This window comes from Gambusia affinis, linkage group LG12 (assembly GCF_019740435.1).
Source record: "Gambusia affinis linkage group LG12, SWU_Gaff_1.0, whole genome shotgun sequence".
NCBI lineage: Eukaryota > Metazoa > Chordata > Actinopteri > Cyprinodontiformes > Poeciliidae > Gambusia > Gambusia affinis.
Window position 1 is genome coordinate 10,779,899 of NC_057879.1, and position 13,721 is coordinate 10,793,619.

General features: G+C 40.3%; 1 protein-coding gene across 4 annotated transcripts in view; it reads right to left on the bottom strand.

Moving 5' to 3' along the window:
* The window catches only part of epha4b (eph receptor A4b), a 104,013-nt gene extending 95,929 nt beyond the window's left edge, over nt 1–8,084 (bottom strand). For all 4 annotated transcript variants that reach the window (XR_006372343.1, XM_044134202.1, XM_044134203.1 and 1 more), the window contains exon 1: nt 7,873–8,084. Coding sequence is in view for 3 of the 4 variants with exons in the window: in XM_044134202.1 (XP_043990137.1) it covers nt 7,873–7,990 (118 nt within the window). In the remaining variant the exon portion in view is untranslated. The remainder of the gene's footprint in view (nt 1–7,872) is intronic.
* Between the last annotated feature and the right edge of the window lie 5,637 nt (nt 8,085–13,721).

Sequence of the window (13,721 nt, forward strand, 5' to 3'; positions counted from 1 at the left end):
TTTTTTTTTTTGTACATGAAAAGATTATTCTGACCAAGTGTCTTCCAACAGCACACATTCTACGCAGAAAATGATTAAGAACACAGATTTGAAGTAAAGACAGTCCCTGAAACATTGATGACATAAAAATGGCAGAAAAACACATTACAACTGGCACTGTAGTCACTACCTGTTAATTTGCTAATGAAAACTCAAAACTATGGCAATTCAAGGAGTTCTGTTGCAGGTACAGCTACAGGGAAGGGATATTACTACAAAAAAAAAAATAAAATAGATATGTCATTGTTGCTTTGGATTTAAAAGGAAGGAAACAGCTGGGATCTAACAATAAACAAATGTGTTTGATCACCAGTAGGACTGATCTCTTCCATAAATAAATGAGTTACACATTTTGTTGGTCTGGACAATATCACCGCAGTGCCAGGGAGGAAAGACACTGCAATTACCTTACAGAAGCAAAAGTTTATCCCCATCAATCTGGGAGAGGATATAAGTTACTTATAAACAATTTAAATTTGTAAGTAAAAACATTATTACTTTTCGTCACAAAGAAAAATAATATACAAGCTGTCAATCTTTGAAGCCCCAGCAAATTCATGCAAAAGGTTCAAAGGTCATGACAGTAGAAAAAACAGGAGAAATATGAGTTCTCTTCTCTCTAAAAAGATAATGACATCATCATTTAGGTTTGCATCAAAATGGACCAAACGTTTTTGGAACAGGGCAGATTACCAAAGTGGAGATGCTTAGGCACAATGCACTTCTCCACTTATAGCCGAAACCAAGCATGTATGGTATATCAGTACAAACACCTCATACCAACTGTGAAGCATGGTGAGGTAGGAGTGATGATGTGGGCTAATTTTACAGCACCTAGATTGTGAGTCATGGAAAAGAACAAAAACACAACTGTAAATCTACAATGAAATGAAAAGCAAAATGAAAAAAAGCCAACTGGGTCGGCCCAGACCTCAGCCTATTGAAATGGTGTGGTTGGGACCTTATGATAGCTATGCATGAACAAATACCCACAAAACTCAAGGAAGTAAAGCAATTCTGTAATGAAATGTGGGTAAAATGCCCATCACAACACTGTAAGACACCGATGAAGTTGTACGGAAAATAACAACATCAAGCTGAAGGCGGCTACTGACTACTGCGTCACTGGGTGAACTTTTCTTATGACTGTAGTCACAGTCATGGGAACTTTCTGTTCCTATCTTTGTAAGATAGCTGCTAAATTCTAAATGTTCACTTACTCACTACATCACATTTCATGCTTTTTATTTTACTTAATAAGGTACCCAATTTACTGTTCGGGTTCAGAAGGAAAGATTTAGTACACATTTCAACTTAATCTGGAAAAATTCATCTATCTCAGAAAAGTGGCAAAAAAAATATACATATATGGTAAATGACCAGACAAATTAAAATTCTGAGCCATTCACTTTGTGAGCTCTATTCTGAACGACCCAAAAGGCTCTGAATAGTAGCTAATGCTTGCACAAACACGGAGAAGAAATTTAATGGATTGTTTGTTGTTTTTAAGGAAACGTGAACCAGTCATGTTGGTTGCTATTTACCAGTTCCTGAAAGGAAATCTGGTACTGCCCCCTTCATTAACATTAAAAGAAAGTTCAACTCCTACCCTGCCACCTCAATGGGACCTAATGAGCATGACTAGTTGCATCTTTACAATATATGTTTTATGGGGACTGTTTTATCTTCAGTGCTGTTATTTCACAGCAACAATGACTTTGAACAGCATAAACTGCACATAAAACCACAAGGAGCTATTTGATGTGTTAATTCAGTGAGTGGATTAGGTTTTGTGCTTTGCTGTCTGGATTAATATTTGACGGTAATGTCATAAAGAGCATTACCAGGCAATGTTTACCAAGAATGCCACTACGAATGCTTACGCATCTTCACATTCAAACGGCTGCGGTGAAAAAGCTTGTGCCCAGCAAGACAACACAAAGGCTCAGGATAGAAGCTGTGCTGTTTATTTTATCTTGGGCTACCTGTCAGTCTTTGTTCTTCTTGTCCTTCTCCCGTTTGATTTGTGTCCCCTCAGCTCCACACTGTACCGCCCAGAAGCACACACACACACACACACACACCCGCACACGCATACACACACTCCCAAACGCACTATGAATCCATGATGAGGCGAAGCCCTCGTGGCAGAATCATTTTCTGTCACTGGCTCATATTTATAACCCTATCTATCAGTCAGCCCCCAGACTATGTGACACTATTCTCTGACCACCTAACTGCCCCCCAACCATACATTTAAACAGGATGAGTGGGTGGAGTTAAGCATGTGTGCCTTGATTCTGTGGTTTGTGCTGTTTTTGATTTTTATCTTCTCCGCGTCTTGTTTTCATTTACTTGTCTTGTCTGTGTTTTGTTTTTCATTAGTTTTGGTTTTACAGTTCTTTGTTTGTGTCCTTGCTTGACTTCCAGAGTCTGTGTTTTCCACTTGGTCTAGCTCGCTGCTTCCTGCACACCAGGATTCAGTTTACGTATTAGCAAGCTTCCCATGGTTACTCTGTCCTTTAGATTCTTGTCAGTCTGTGTGTTGGTCCTTTAAATGTCAGACTCACTTTTGTTTCTGCTTTGTTCTGGTTTGGACTCGTCTTAACCTGCACACGTCGGTGCATTCAGTGTTGTCTCGGGTAATAAAATGTATTTGTTGCACATCCTCCATTCTCATAAATACGAGGTGGTGCTTGGGTCTCAAACACACCAAGCTGACATTATGTGTGTCCTATGAACAGACATCCATTTGGATGTGTTTTTGGATGTGTTTGTGCAGAGAAGCAAAGTGGTTTCAATAGTTGCCTAGGATCAGTTGAACAATGAGAAACTCAAGAGTAACATCAACAGCTGATCAGCTAAAGCACTATTCCAAATTATTGCCAGGTCATCCAAAACAACACTCTTTAGTATGGATGCTACTGCTAAGTAGCGAACACTCGCAGCTAGTAGATTTCAGTTTGAGTGAAATGTTTAAAAATAAATTAAGAGATGAAAAATGCACTAAGGTGAAAGCAGCTATTTAAAAGAAAACTGTAGGTCAAAGCATCTGCAGCTCATTTAGATTCAGAGAAAGCAAGAAAGATTCAGAATCGTGTTGGAAAACTTTCAGGAAGCATTTAGGATTCCAACAACTCTTTCTCAAGAAAGCAACTTCCACAAATGAAGAACTTTTCCATCACAAGGGGCAACAAAGAGAGAAAGCATACACTTATTCTTGGGGAAGAATTCACTTGAAGAGAATGTACGAGTATCCAGAGAGAGAATATGTATGCAAGGGAAGAACATGCAAACTTCATGCAGAAATGTTTCAGGCTGGAATGTATCCTAAGATGTTGTTGATCGAAGGCAACAGTGCTAGCAACAACAGGACTGTGCACTCTTCTACGCTTTCCCATTAGAGAGAAATGGTAATGACCAGTTATAAAAATAAGTGGTGATATTATTTTGCAACTTCCACACACTTTAAAGATAGCCAGTAGCTACTTTCCTTACTAATGGTACAGAAAAATTGTAAGAGTTAAGATTAAGGTTAAGACTTTATCGACATTATCTAGAACACACAGGTACAAAAAAGAGCAATCAGAAACTGGCTATAATATTGATTGGTGTAGCTCTAAGTTCACCAATCAGTCTCATTACAGGAGCTATTTGTCGGCTCTGCCCAACTGCTCATGCAAAGTCACAATAAATGTAGCAAGGTTACCGAAGAGAACAAAAGCAACTAGAAGGTAAGAAATGGAGGGCACAAGGGAGGGCTGAAAACAGAAAACAGAGAAGAGCAGTTATAAAAAAAAGGGGGATTAGAGAGAAATTGGAGCAGAAGTTATAAAAAAAAGGAGAGGATGCTCATGCTTGCTGCTCCAGTCTGCTGCTCTCTGATGAGAGGGGAGATCTATATCCTGTTTGGTCCAAGGTCACGGCTGTTACATGGGAGCAGAGCAATCTCTCGGCCTCACTCACACAGACGCACACACGCGCACTGAGGTATGGCTCTGCCGATAACTACAAGCAACCATTATAGATTGAAGCAATTAAAGCAGATGAGACCTTTGACCCAACATTATACCTAAGTCAGGAACTTGTGAGAATCGCAGCGAGTGTGTGTACGTGTGTGTGGCTAAAATCGAGGGGAGGCTTAACATAAAGTATGCTTGCCTTTGCACTAAAACTGCTCACCCTCATGTTGACCCTGTGAGGCAATAAAGCAATTTCCCTGCACACCCTGAGGCCAGTTCAATGAAAAGCTGTATTTTCCAAACTGCGACTGAGTAACATTTTTTTTTTTTTTTTTTGTGTTGTGCTCTTTTTCTCCAGCCTCCTTTTCTTTAATTCAGTTTCATGTTTGCACATCCAAAATAAGCAATTAAATTATTCATCTGCTTTTAATTAGTGTACAGTCATCACGGCTCAGTTGCACGAGAGGAAATCAAACTCCTTCTTAGAGTCTCGTGCTTAGCAATTAAATTAAGCAAAAAGAACATGATTCTGCACAAAAGCAACAATATTGCCAGATAATGCGCTATAGGCTGAGGTAAAGAGGACCCAGAGATGAGGACACTCCTAGAAAAAAGGAAGACCTGTGAGCATCCTCCCTCCAATTACATCAGTAAGCCCTCCGGGTCCAGATGGAGGGTGTTTAGGGCTCCCTCTGCTGGTGCGCCACAGGTCATCATGTCCTCTTCTTTTTATCGTTCATAACTAAGACAGTCTGTAAATCACTCCCCCTCTCAACGTCTGAAATAATCCATTCCCGTGTGCCGTGGTACCTACATGGGAACAATTCTGTCGCAACAAATCCACCTTCAGCTTTAAAGTTCCTTGTAAATGTCAACAGTTTTGGACCAGATCAATGTCTGGGACTAAAGGAAGCTTTTAAAACTCCCACAGTTTTCTAATAGTGTTCCTGCTATCAACTCAGCCAAAGGGGGTATGTTTTTTGTTCTTTCTCATTTCTTACAACCCCATTTTTGCGATTACAGGAACTCAAAAGGAGGATTCCCTGAAATACAACAAACACTGAGAGGAATGAGTGTGAAACATGCACACCCACACAGAGATGTAAAAGGTATAAAGGTGTGGCCACAGCAATAACTGGGAGGCCAAATGGTGAAGCCAAAATGTGCTTTATTGAATTATTCTCCCACTGGACCAAATGAATGCTCGCTTCACTAGCACTTCTGCAAACACAAGATGAGCTATGGGATTTAAGGTGCAATTTAGCTCAGGAGCTGACCAAACACACCTGAAACAGATAAACACTGATATTTACTCCAGCTTGCATCATTTGAAAAATGTTTAAAAAAATGTGAAGCAACTTTAACCTTTCAGTGACCTCTAAATGTGTCATTCTGAACATGAACTGCGCACAGACCAAATGAGGGGCTGGGTTTCACACTGTATGATACTACTGGGTAAAAACACTAATGTCAAATTGCATCAACATAAAACTGGTTTTCATTTAAACCAGACAAGCTGAAGCGCAGACTTAAACTGATATAACATATTTATTATTATGTTTAACGTCATTTTGATACTGATAATCAGCCTTTAAACAAAAAACAAAAGTGTGGTATTATGTGAAATCAACTTTTTTAGCTTCATATCATATTATGTTATTCTCTCATCAAAAGCATACCTGGACTGTTGCTTTGATTCATTCAGGGATGCTTGAGAAATCATTGAATCTCCCATGGCAACCACTCAGGAGTGCCTAAACTTCTGCTCACCCAAAGCGCCGCCTATTTCCACGCAGCTCCTCCTTTGGATCTGCTGAGCTCAGCATAGAACTACTTCTCAGTCCAATGCTCCTAATAATGGGTGTAAATGGCATAATGAGAAGCATTGTTGTGAAGACGTGCTGAAGGCAGTTTCTTAAAGAGGCGGAGGCCACTTTTAATGCGTCAAATTTCTAAGTTGAATTTGATATACGCAGCATACGTGATTGGAAAATACATAATACTGACCCTTAAATAAAAATCCACTAATTTTACCCCTAGTTCTTCAGTGCTTGAAGTGCAGAAACTTAAATCTTTTGGCCATTCTGGTCTTCACAGAACAACACCAAATGCTATGAACCTATATTAGATTGTTAATTAGTAGGGCTTCCTGTTCTAGTAGTCAGTCAACTGTCCACTGCCCAACAAATTTGATTCTCATAACTTGACAACTAGACCCGCACAATATACTGAATTCCAGTCATCACTAAAATATCAAGGTGTGCAAATTATCTCATTCACAAGCCATGATCACATAATGTTTGCATGCAGTTTTTGTTAAGATGTTATAGGCATTTATGCTCCGTATATCGTTAATATATCTGGCCAGAAGAATGAACTTTTCTGTATCACTTTTAGTTTTGCTAAAGGAAAAGCCTCCTCCACTCCATGATGCTGCCACCATCGTGTTTTGCCACGAGGACCCATGATCCATTACCCTACACTCCTTTAAACCTGAGAAAACTATAACCATTTAAACATTTGGCAAGAAAAAAAAAGGACAATTCTGAAACTGAATTTTCAAACCGTCACCTTCAATAAGCCCTCGCCTACACAGACCAAAACATGGCTTAATGCTGTTATCTAAATCAACAGGAGTTTCCTTTGGCTTCCAGTTGGTTTCATCATACATGCTCGTCTCAATTAATATTTCAGCAGTGTTTTAGAGTCTCCTTCACGTGTTGTATCATCCTCCTCAACCACTCCTCCTCCTCTGTACCTACACATCCTCCTGAATCTTTGTTCTGTGTGCGCAGCTCCGGGCTGTGACATATGTTCAGCACAACGTATGTACAAACATCTTATACAGTTAACTCAGGCAGAGACAGGAGGTCCCATTACACCTTCCGCTGTGCGATGTGAGTCACTTGACTGTGACATCTATCAGTGAGTGAGCCTGGAGTTTATGTTTTCTGTGTGGTTGAGAAAGGAAAGTATCACAGGGATGGAGCGCTTTGTTGAGCAATCAGATCAAGAGTAACTGGAGATTTCAGAGAATATCAAATGAAAAGATTCACAGAGTGACAACTCACAGCTGTATCATCTTCAGTCAGACTGTCTCTTCCAGTTTCCATCAAGTCACCCAGAAAAAAAAGAAAAGAAAGAAAGAAAGCAGCTTCACTTGGGTCACGTTTTTTGGGGGGAGGAAAATAACTTCTGGATTTAGTTCGTTCCCGTGAAGGCAGCCCAGCTCCCATGTTTCATTCCAACAAGCAGTCAAGAGTAGTTAGAGAGTAAATGCATTGGCTAATTTCAGGCTGAGCATCGATGTTAATACAATAACCCGGAGAGGCTCAGCAGCAGCGTGTGACAAATTTAATGTAATTGCTGCTCCTCATTTGCAGACTGAGGCAAGAGAAGCAAAAAGAGAAAGAAAAGTCATCATTTATCTGTATTTAAAAATGAAGATATCAATAATTAAGAAATGTTTTGGCAGATATGTCCATGTTGTTTGGAATAATCATGATTAAGTTAAGTCGGGGGAAGATTTGTAACGTTAAAGAAAAGAGAAAAAAAAAACCTTTCTCGGTGTCAGAAAGTGAAATGTCTCCAGTCATCTCTAGCTGTCTCTCAGTGTACATACAATACAAATTTAATGCCAGCATGCTCGGGAAAGAGAAACGTGACGAACACTCCCCGCTTCTCTCAATGCATGATTTATAACCGAGACGAGCACTTAACGGGAGTTTGTGCCGCCGCGCAGCGCAGCGCTCCGCTCCTTCCCCGGGAAGCGGGACCGCCGGGATTATGGGGCTTCCCATCCGCCGCCGACACGGCGCGCGAACACCCAAGTCATCCCACTCAACTCCTTCCCGAAGGCTCGCACACCCACCTTCATTCTCCGGGTAATTCCGTAAGGCCGTGGTCGGCGGAGACGCGTGGAAAACGAGGAGAAGGGAGGACAGCAGGGGAAGGGATGGATAGATCCACGGGACGCGTGGTGGTGCCATTTTCAGGCTGCGCTGCGCCCTCGCTGCATCCCTGTTGGCGGTGTCGAGTCGTTGAGCGCAGCCTCGCGATTGAGTAGGAAAAGGAGAGGAGAGAGAGGAGGAGAAGCTGGGAAGGAGGGTCCACAATCAGCAAAGTCCTGTCAATCAGTCTGACTGTGGTGTGATCCAGAGGCCTGTGGGGACTTGACAGTTTTACACTCTAACAAATGATATTTGATTATCATGTAAGTTTTAAAGTTATATTTTATAGTTGATGAAAATAAAAACAATTCGGAAAAAATCTATACAATTTCTTAGCAGAACATTTTTTTAAAAAAGGGAACATTAAAAAATAAAAAAGGGAATAAGAACGGTTATAAAAGATAGATTTAAATTGGCAAACGTCAGGATATCTCCCAAGGAGTTATTATTTCCCCAAAAGACAGTCCCTTGAAAACATATTGCTACCCCTTTGGCTCACATTTCTCGGCACTACTAACACAAGGAGGCGGGAGAAGCGACTTTATGTGGTAGACTGAGTGGTGTCTGGTTGTGAATAGGATGGAAAATAATGGTTTGAAAAATTGTCTACAAATAATTATCTGGAAACTATGTTGGATGCATTCGCATTCAACCTCCTGAATTAAATTTCCATGGGACCAACATCTGCTGCAGCTACAGCAGCAGGTCTTTTTTAGTAATATCTCTTTTAGTTTTCTACATCAACATAAATTTCTTCCCATTCTTTGCAGTCTAAGTCAGACTGGATGGACGGTATCTGTAACACCAGTTTTCAAGACTTGGTGAGACTCTGTAATGTATTTAGCCATGTGATTTGACTGGGTCATTCCAACAAAAAGCCTGCTTTGATCCATTGTTGCCCTGATTGTATGTTTAGGATTGCTTTGCTAGAATCTGCTTCAATCTAATGTCTTTAGTAGCAACACATTTTCATCCAAAATCGTCCCGTATTTAGTCATATCCGTTTTCCCATCAAGTGTAATTGGCTTCCTCAGCAGATCAGACTTACGTATGGCCACCACCATGTCTACAATAGGTGCTGTGTGTTCAGTGTGATGTGTAGCATATAGTTTTCCAAGAACCACAATGTTTTGCATGTTGCCAGAGAGCCACATTTTGGCGTCACCTGACCAGAGCACATTTCCACATGTTTGCTGTGCATGGCTCACAGCAAATAGGACTTCATATGTCTTTCTTTCCTTCAACAGTGTGTTTTGTCTTATCACTCTTAATAAAGGAAGGGAAAGGACTGACAGTTATCCAATCACCAAATTCTTATGCATGAGCTGGTGCAATAGCTATTGTTTAGTGTCAGACCTAAGGGTTGTGAGTACAAATCGATACAACAAACCTTTTTGTTTTTTTTAAAAACTATTAATCTTTTTCCTGCTCTGTTGGTCTGTCCCATAAAAAGCAAACAAATAAAAAAAAAACTATTAATTGAAGATTATGCAACGTGACGGGATGTGAAAAAGCTCAAGGGGCATGATTTCTTTTCAAAGGCAACGCTTTTGACAAATTACATGAAACTATTGAATGAACAATTTAGCAAAAGAGCTTCAAAAATTGCAGCATTTGTTGTTTTATAAAAAAAATGTTCAGTTCACTAAAAATAAAATCACACCCACAGAACCAGAACATTGCTTGCCAGAACAAACCATGACAAAACCAGACCTCTCATTACCAATCCTCTGGGTTGGGATCACCTGGATAAACAGTCCCTTCCCACATTTTTCGAAAACGCTGTCAATTATTTTGATAAGTGACACGGCTCATGGCAATTACTGCTTGGCCTGCCTTGTTCTTCTCCAGGCCTTTGCCCAGCTGTTGATGCTGTTCCACTGGATACCAGCAGTATCAGAGAATGCAGATGCTTTATGGAGATTTATTCAACCCATGTTATATGTATGGGATAGCCTGCATGGCTGCATGTGCAATGCTTTAGTGAATGCAGCTGTCTTTTAAAAAGGGGGGAAAAAAAATAATGAGTGGAAGTTGTCTTGGGAAATGGAGGAAAAACTGAGGTTGGGAGGTTAAGTGTGCAATCTTCATCACACCATGTAAACACAGCTATGGTTAAATCTAAGGTTTAGTAGCAAAATAAACATGATGGTATGCTTCATTTTTGATGCAATATTACAGCAATTACTTGTGGAATACTTTAAATCAAGTTTTAAATGATTTAGTAGAAGTTTTGGATGCCAATACCATGCTACGCTTTTTGTAGATTTGTCAAAAGTATTTGACACTGGGGATCATAACCTGTTATGTCACAGACTTTGTGATATTGGCTGTTCAGACCAAACTATATACTTATTACTGATAGGTATTACAGATGGGTACAAAAGAAAAAGGTACACATGCAATTTGTGTCTGGTAGCAAATATCTAGGGATTTTCAATCAATACAAATCTTTCAAGTCATATATTGATATTTTTCTTTTTTTGAAAAATATGATATGTTCATTAATAAAACAGCCACTGATCGCAATATTGTGTTACTTTAGCTGTTCCTTCAGTTTGCACAGAATTTAGAAAGGCGGAATTTTCTTATAATGCTCCCAATAGTTGAAATAAATTACCAGAAGCCATGCAGGTTAATTTAAGTAAAGGATCTTAAACATATCTTAAGGTCAGTGAAAGAAACTCTTAATGTTTTATTAATTGCATATTTTTCATTCTAGTTCTAGCTGGTCAAGATAATTAGATGGATTTTAATGACTTTGTATGGTTTATAATGCACTTTTTTGAGTGTGGAAATGTAAAGCAGGTCTCTCCTGAAAATGAGACTTTATGTCTCAGTGAGATTTGCAGACATGAGTCAGGTGAAATAAAAAATCCAAACAGATGCATTTAAAGTACACTTTCATGTTAAATTTGTCATGTTTCTTGCTTGTGAACGTCCAGGGGGGGGTGTGTGGGGGTGGTGAGGTGGTGGGATGAAAGAATGTGGACTGACATCCCACAGGTCAGCTGATGCATTGGAATCTTTTCCCCTCATGCTGCCACCAGGCAAATGTGATGCATCCACGCCATGATTTATGGTAAGATCGTGACCACAATTATATTTGCCACAAGTAACGTTCTTCTATCATGCTTCTGTCCCAAATGGGGCTCCTGAAAGAGGAATAAACCTGTCAAACATTTTCTGATTTATGCCAGAATCCCATCTTAACCCCTCCCAGCCTCTTGTGTTTTTGCTGCTGAAGTGTGTTTTGGTCACTGTGTTTGTGTGTGTGAAACGGCCACCTTTACACACCTTTAAGGATCCAATTATGATGATGATTTGTTCCCAGCAATTGCTTCACTTAGGATGACCTAATTTCCTCACCAAGCACATGTTGAAGAAAAAAATGACATATTTTCCTTTTTTTCCCCTCCCCTTAAGCGCATGCCTTTCTCCTTTTTTTTTCTTCATCTTCCTCTCCTGCCGTGATGCTGCACTCATCCGTGCAGCGACAAAACACGGCTGTCATGCATTCCTCCAGAGACGTGGGTGACACGGCCCCTAAAACCCATGTTGCTCCTTCTACCGCTCACGCTCACACACGCATTCTGCATGGCTTGTTGAAGAATCTGGTTGTGCATAATGACTTTTTTTAGGCGACATACACACGCATGTATCTACAGTGACAGAGTGCTGACAGAATTGAGCGATAGCTCCCTGATAAACACTTCAGATGTGGGTGTTTCCTTATGCGTCTTTGCTTATTTTGCGCCATCAGCGTTCTCTAACAAGAAGGAATTCATATCCAGTTGTTGCTGGAGTGTCCCCAGCCTTTTCAATTATTTTGAAAATGCGACAGTTTCTTTTCTATTCACCTCTCAGCCTAACCCCTCACACTGCTTGGCCTGGTTGGGTCAACCATTCACTAACCATCTACACACTTTATCTTTTGTAAGTTGATTACATGCTACTGTGTAAATGTAGAGAGTTTCACTCTGGTGGTGGAAAAGAAAGACGGTTACAAACTTGTTTAGGTGCAACAGGCCTTGCAGCAGGAGTTTGTGTAAATGTGTGCGCCCGATGCATGCACCATTGATGCCGATCGGTAGTTTGACATGGGGCAGAGGTGATGACAGGGTCGTCTGCCTTGCCATGAGCTCCCCCATAGCCACAACACTCTGTATACACACACACCCCCAGCCCCATTCAGAGCCACTCACTCATGTGGTAATGTCTCTATTGTGACAGCCCAAACACTTTATGGGCAACAGCTTGGTGCTGGCATTTAGGCAGAGGCATGGGTCTGCATCTGAGCATGTGTGTTAGTTTTTGAGCCTGCGACTGACTCTCCCACTGTGAAATCTGCACATTTAGAGCCTGACTTGTTGAGACCATTAGTTTACTGCTCCAGGGTGGTAGCAAGACTTGTAGCAGAAACAAATGCAAAAAGTTGCAGTTTCAAATAAGTGGAAGGTCTTGAAAAAGTATTCATACACTATTAACCTTTTCACTTCAATGTGGTTTTATTTCCTTCATTTTCATGAGTTAAAACAGCACTAAGTGTAGTGTATGACTGTACAGAGGGAAAAATGGTCTGGTTAATTTTCTTTTTTATAAAATCAAATGCAGTGTGTCTCTTCCTCTTTATCCTGACACAGATTTGTGTGGCTCATTCTTAGTTGCGGAATAGTTTGAGCTGAGTTTGGATTGTTTGGGTAGCAACTTCGATAAATCGTTTGTCTTGCCACAAATTCTCATGTGGTCTGAACTTTGACTGGGCTTTTCTAACCCCTGGCTAAGCTTTAATCTATAGATTTGATTGCATATTAATGATCCTTGTCCTGGTGGACGTTGAAAGTCTGTCCTAGTCTCAAGTCTTTTATCACATTTATAGAAGTGTCTCCCCTCACTATGATGCTACCACCACCATGTTCTGAAGAGTGGATGGGGTTTTTAAGTAGATGTACAGTGAAGCCTGACACCATCATTGAATTTTATTATTAGCCAACTGTCTGACAGGTTTGCTGTGTTCTTTGCACTTCACTAATGTCTATTGCAGGTGGAATCTATTTTCTGATAGAGTGGGTGGTCAGTGGTCTTGTCTGTTCCTTCTTTTTGCTGGATTTTATTTATGGCCATCATTGTAAAGGGAGTTAATAGAAATGCCTTTCATACTTTTATATACGGTATTTATTTGTAAAAAAAAAAATAAAATAAAGTACATAACACTTTCCTTCCACTTCACAATTATTCGTAACTTTATGTTGGCCTATTACTTAAAATCTCAACAAAATACATTGGAGTTTGTGTTTGTAAGAGACAAAATGGTAATAAGTTCAAGGATTCTTTTGTGCAAGACACCCTAATATTCATCTTTAAATTGCACTTATTTTCCAGTTGCTGTTGACTCAGTTAAGCAGGCGGAGCGATTCGTCATGTCAGAGAGCCCTGGTCTTTCCTCACAACAAAAGGTGAAAAGGAGTGTGGGAAAGGGCGGGTGCACAAAGCCCTGCCTGCCCCCGTCTGTCTCATCGTCTCGATTGCATACGCGAGTCAGGGACCCGTTCAGCATCCCCCAACCAGGGCCAGACGTGGCCCCTGTCTGCAAAAACACAATCAATCTTCCCAAACCTAGATATAAAACTATATTTACACTCCGGGATGGAGTGGTTGTTTTACTTCCAAATTCTTTAAAGAAATTCTGAGAGTGGCAATATCTTAACATCAGAGCTTTTCAGCACTCACAAAAAAAAGATGCTTGAACCTCAATAGAGACTGTCTTTCA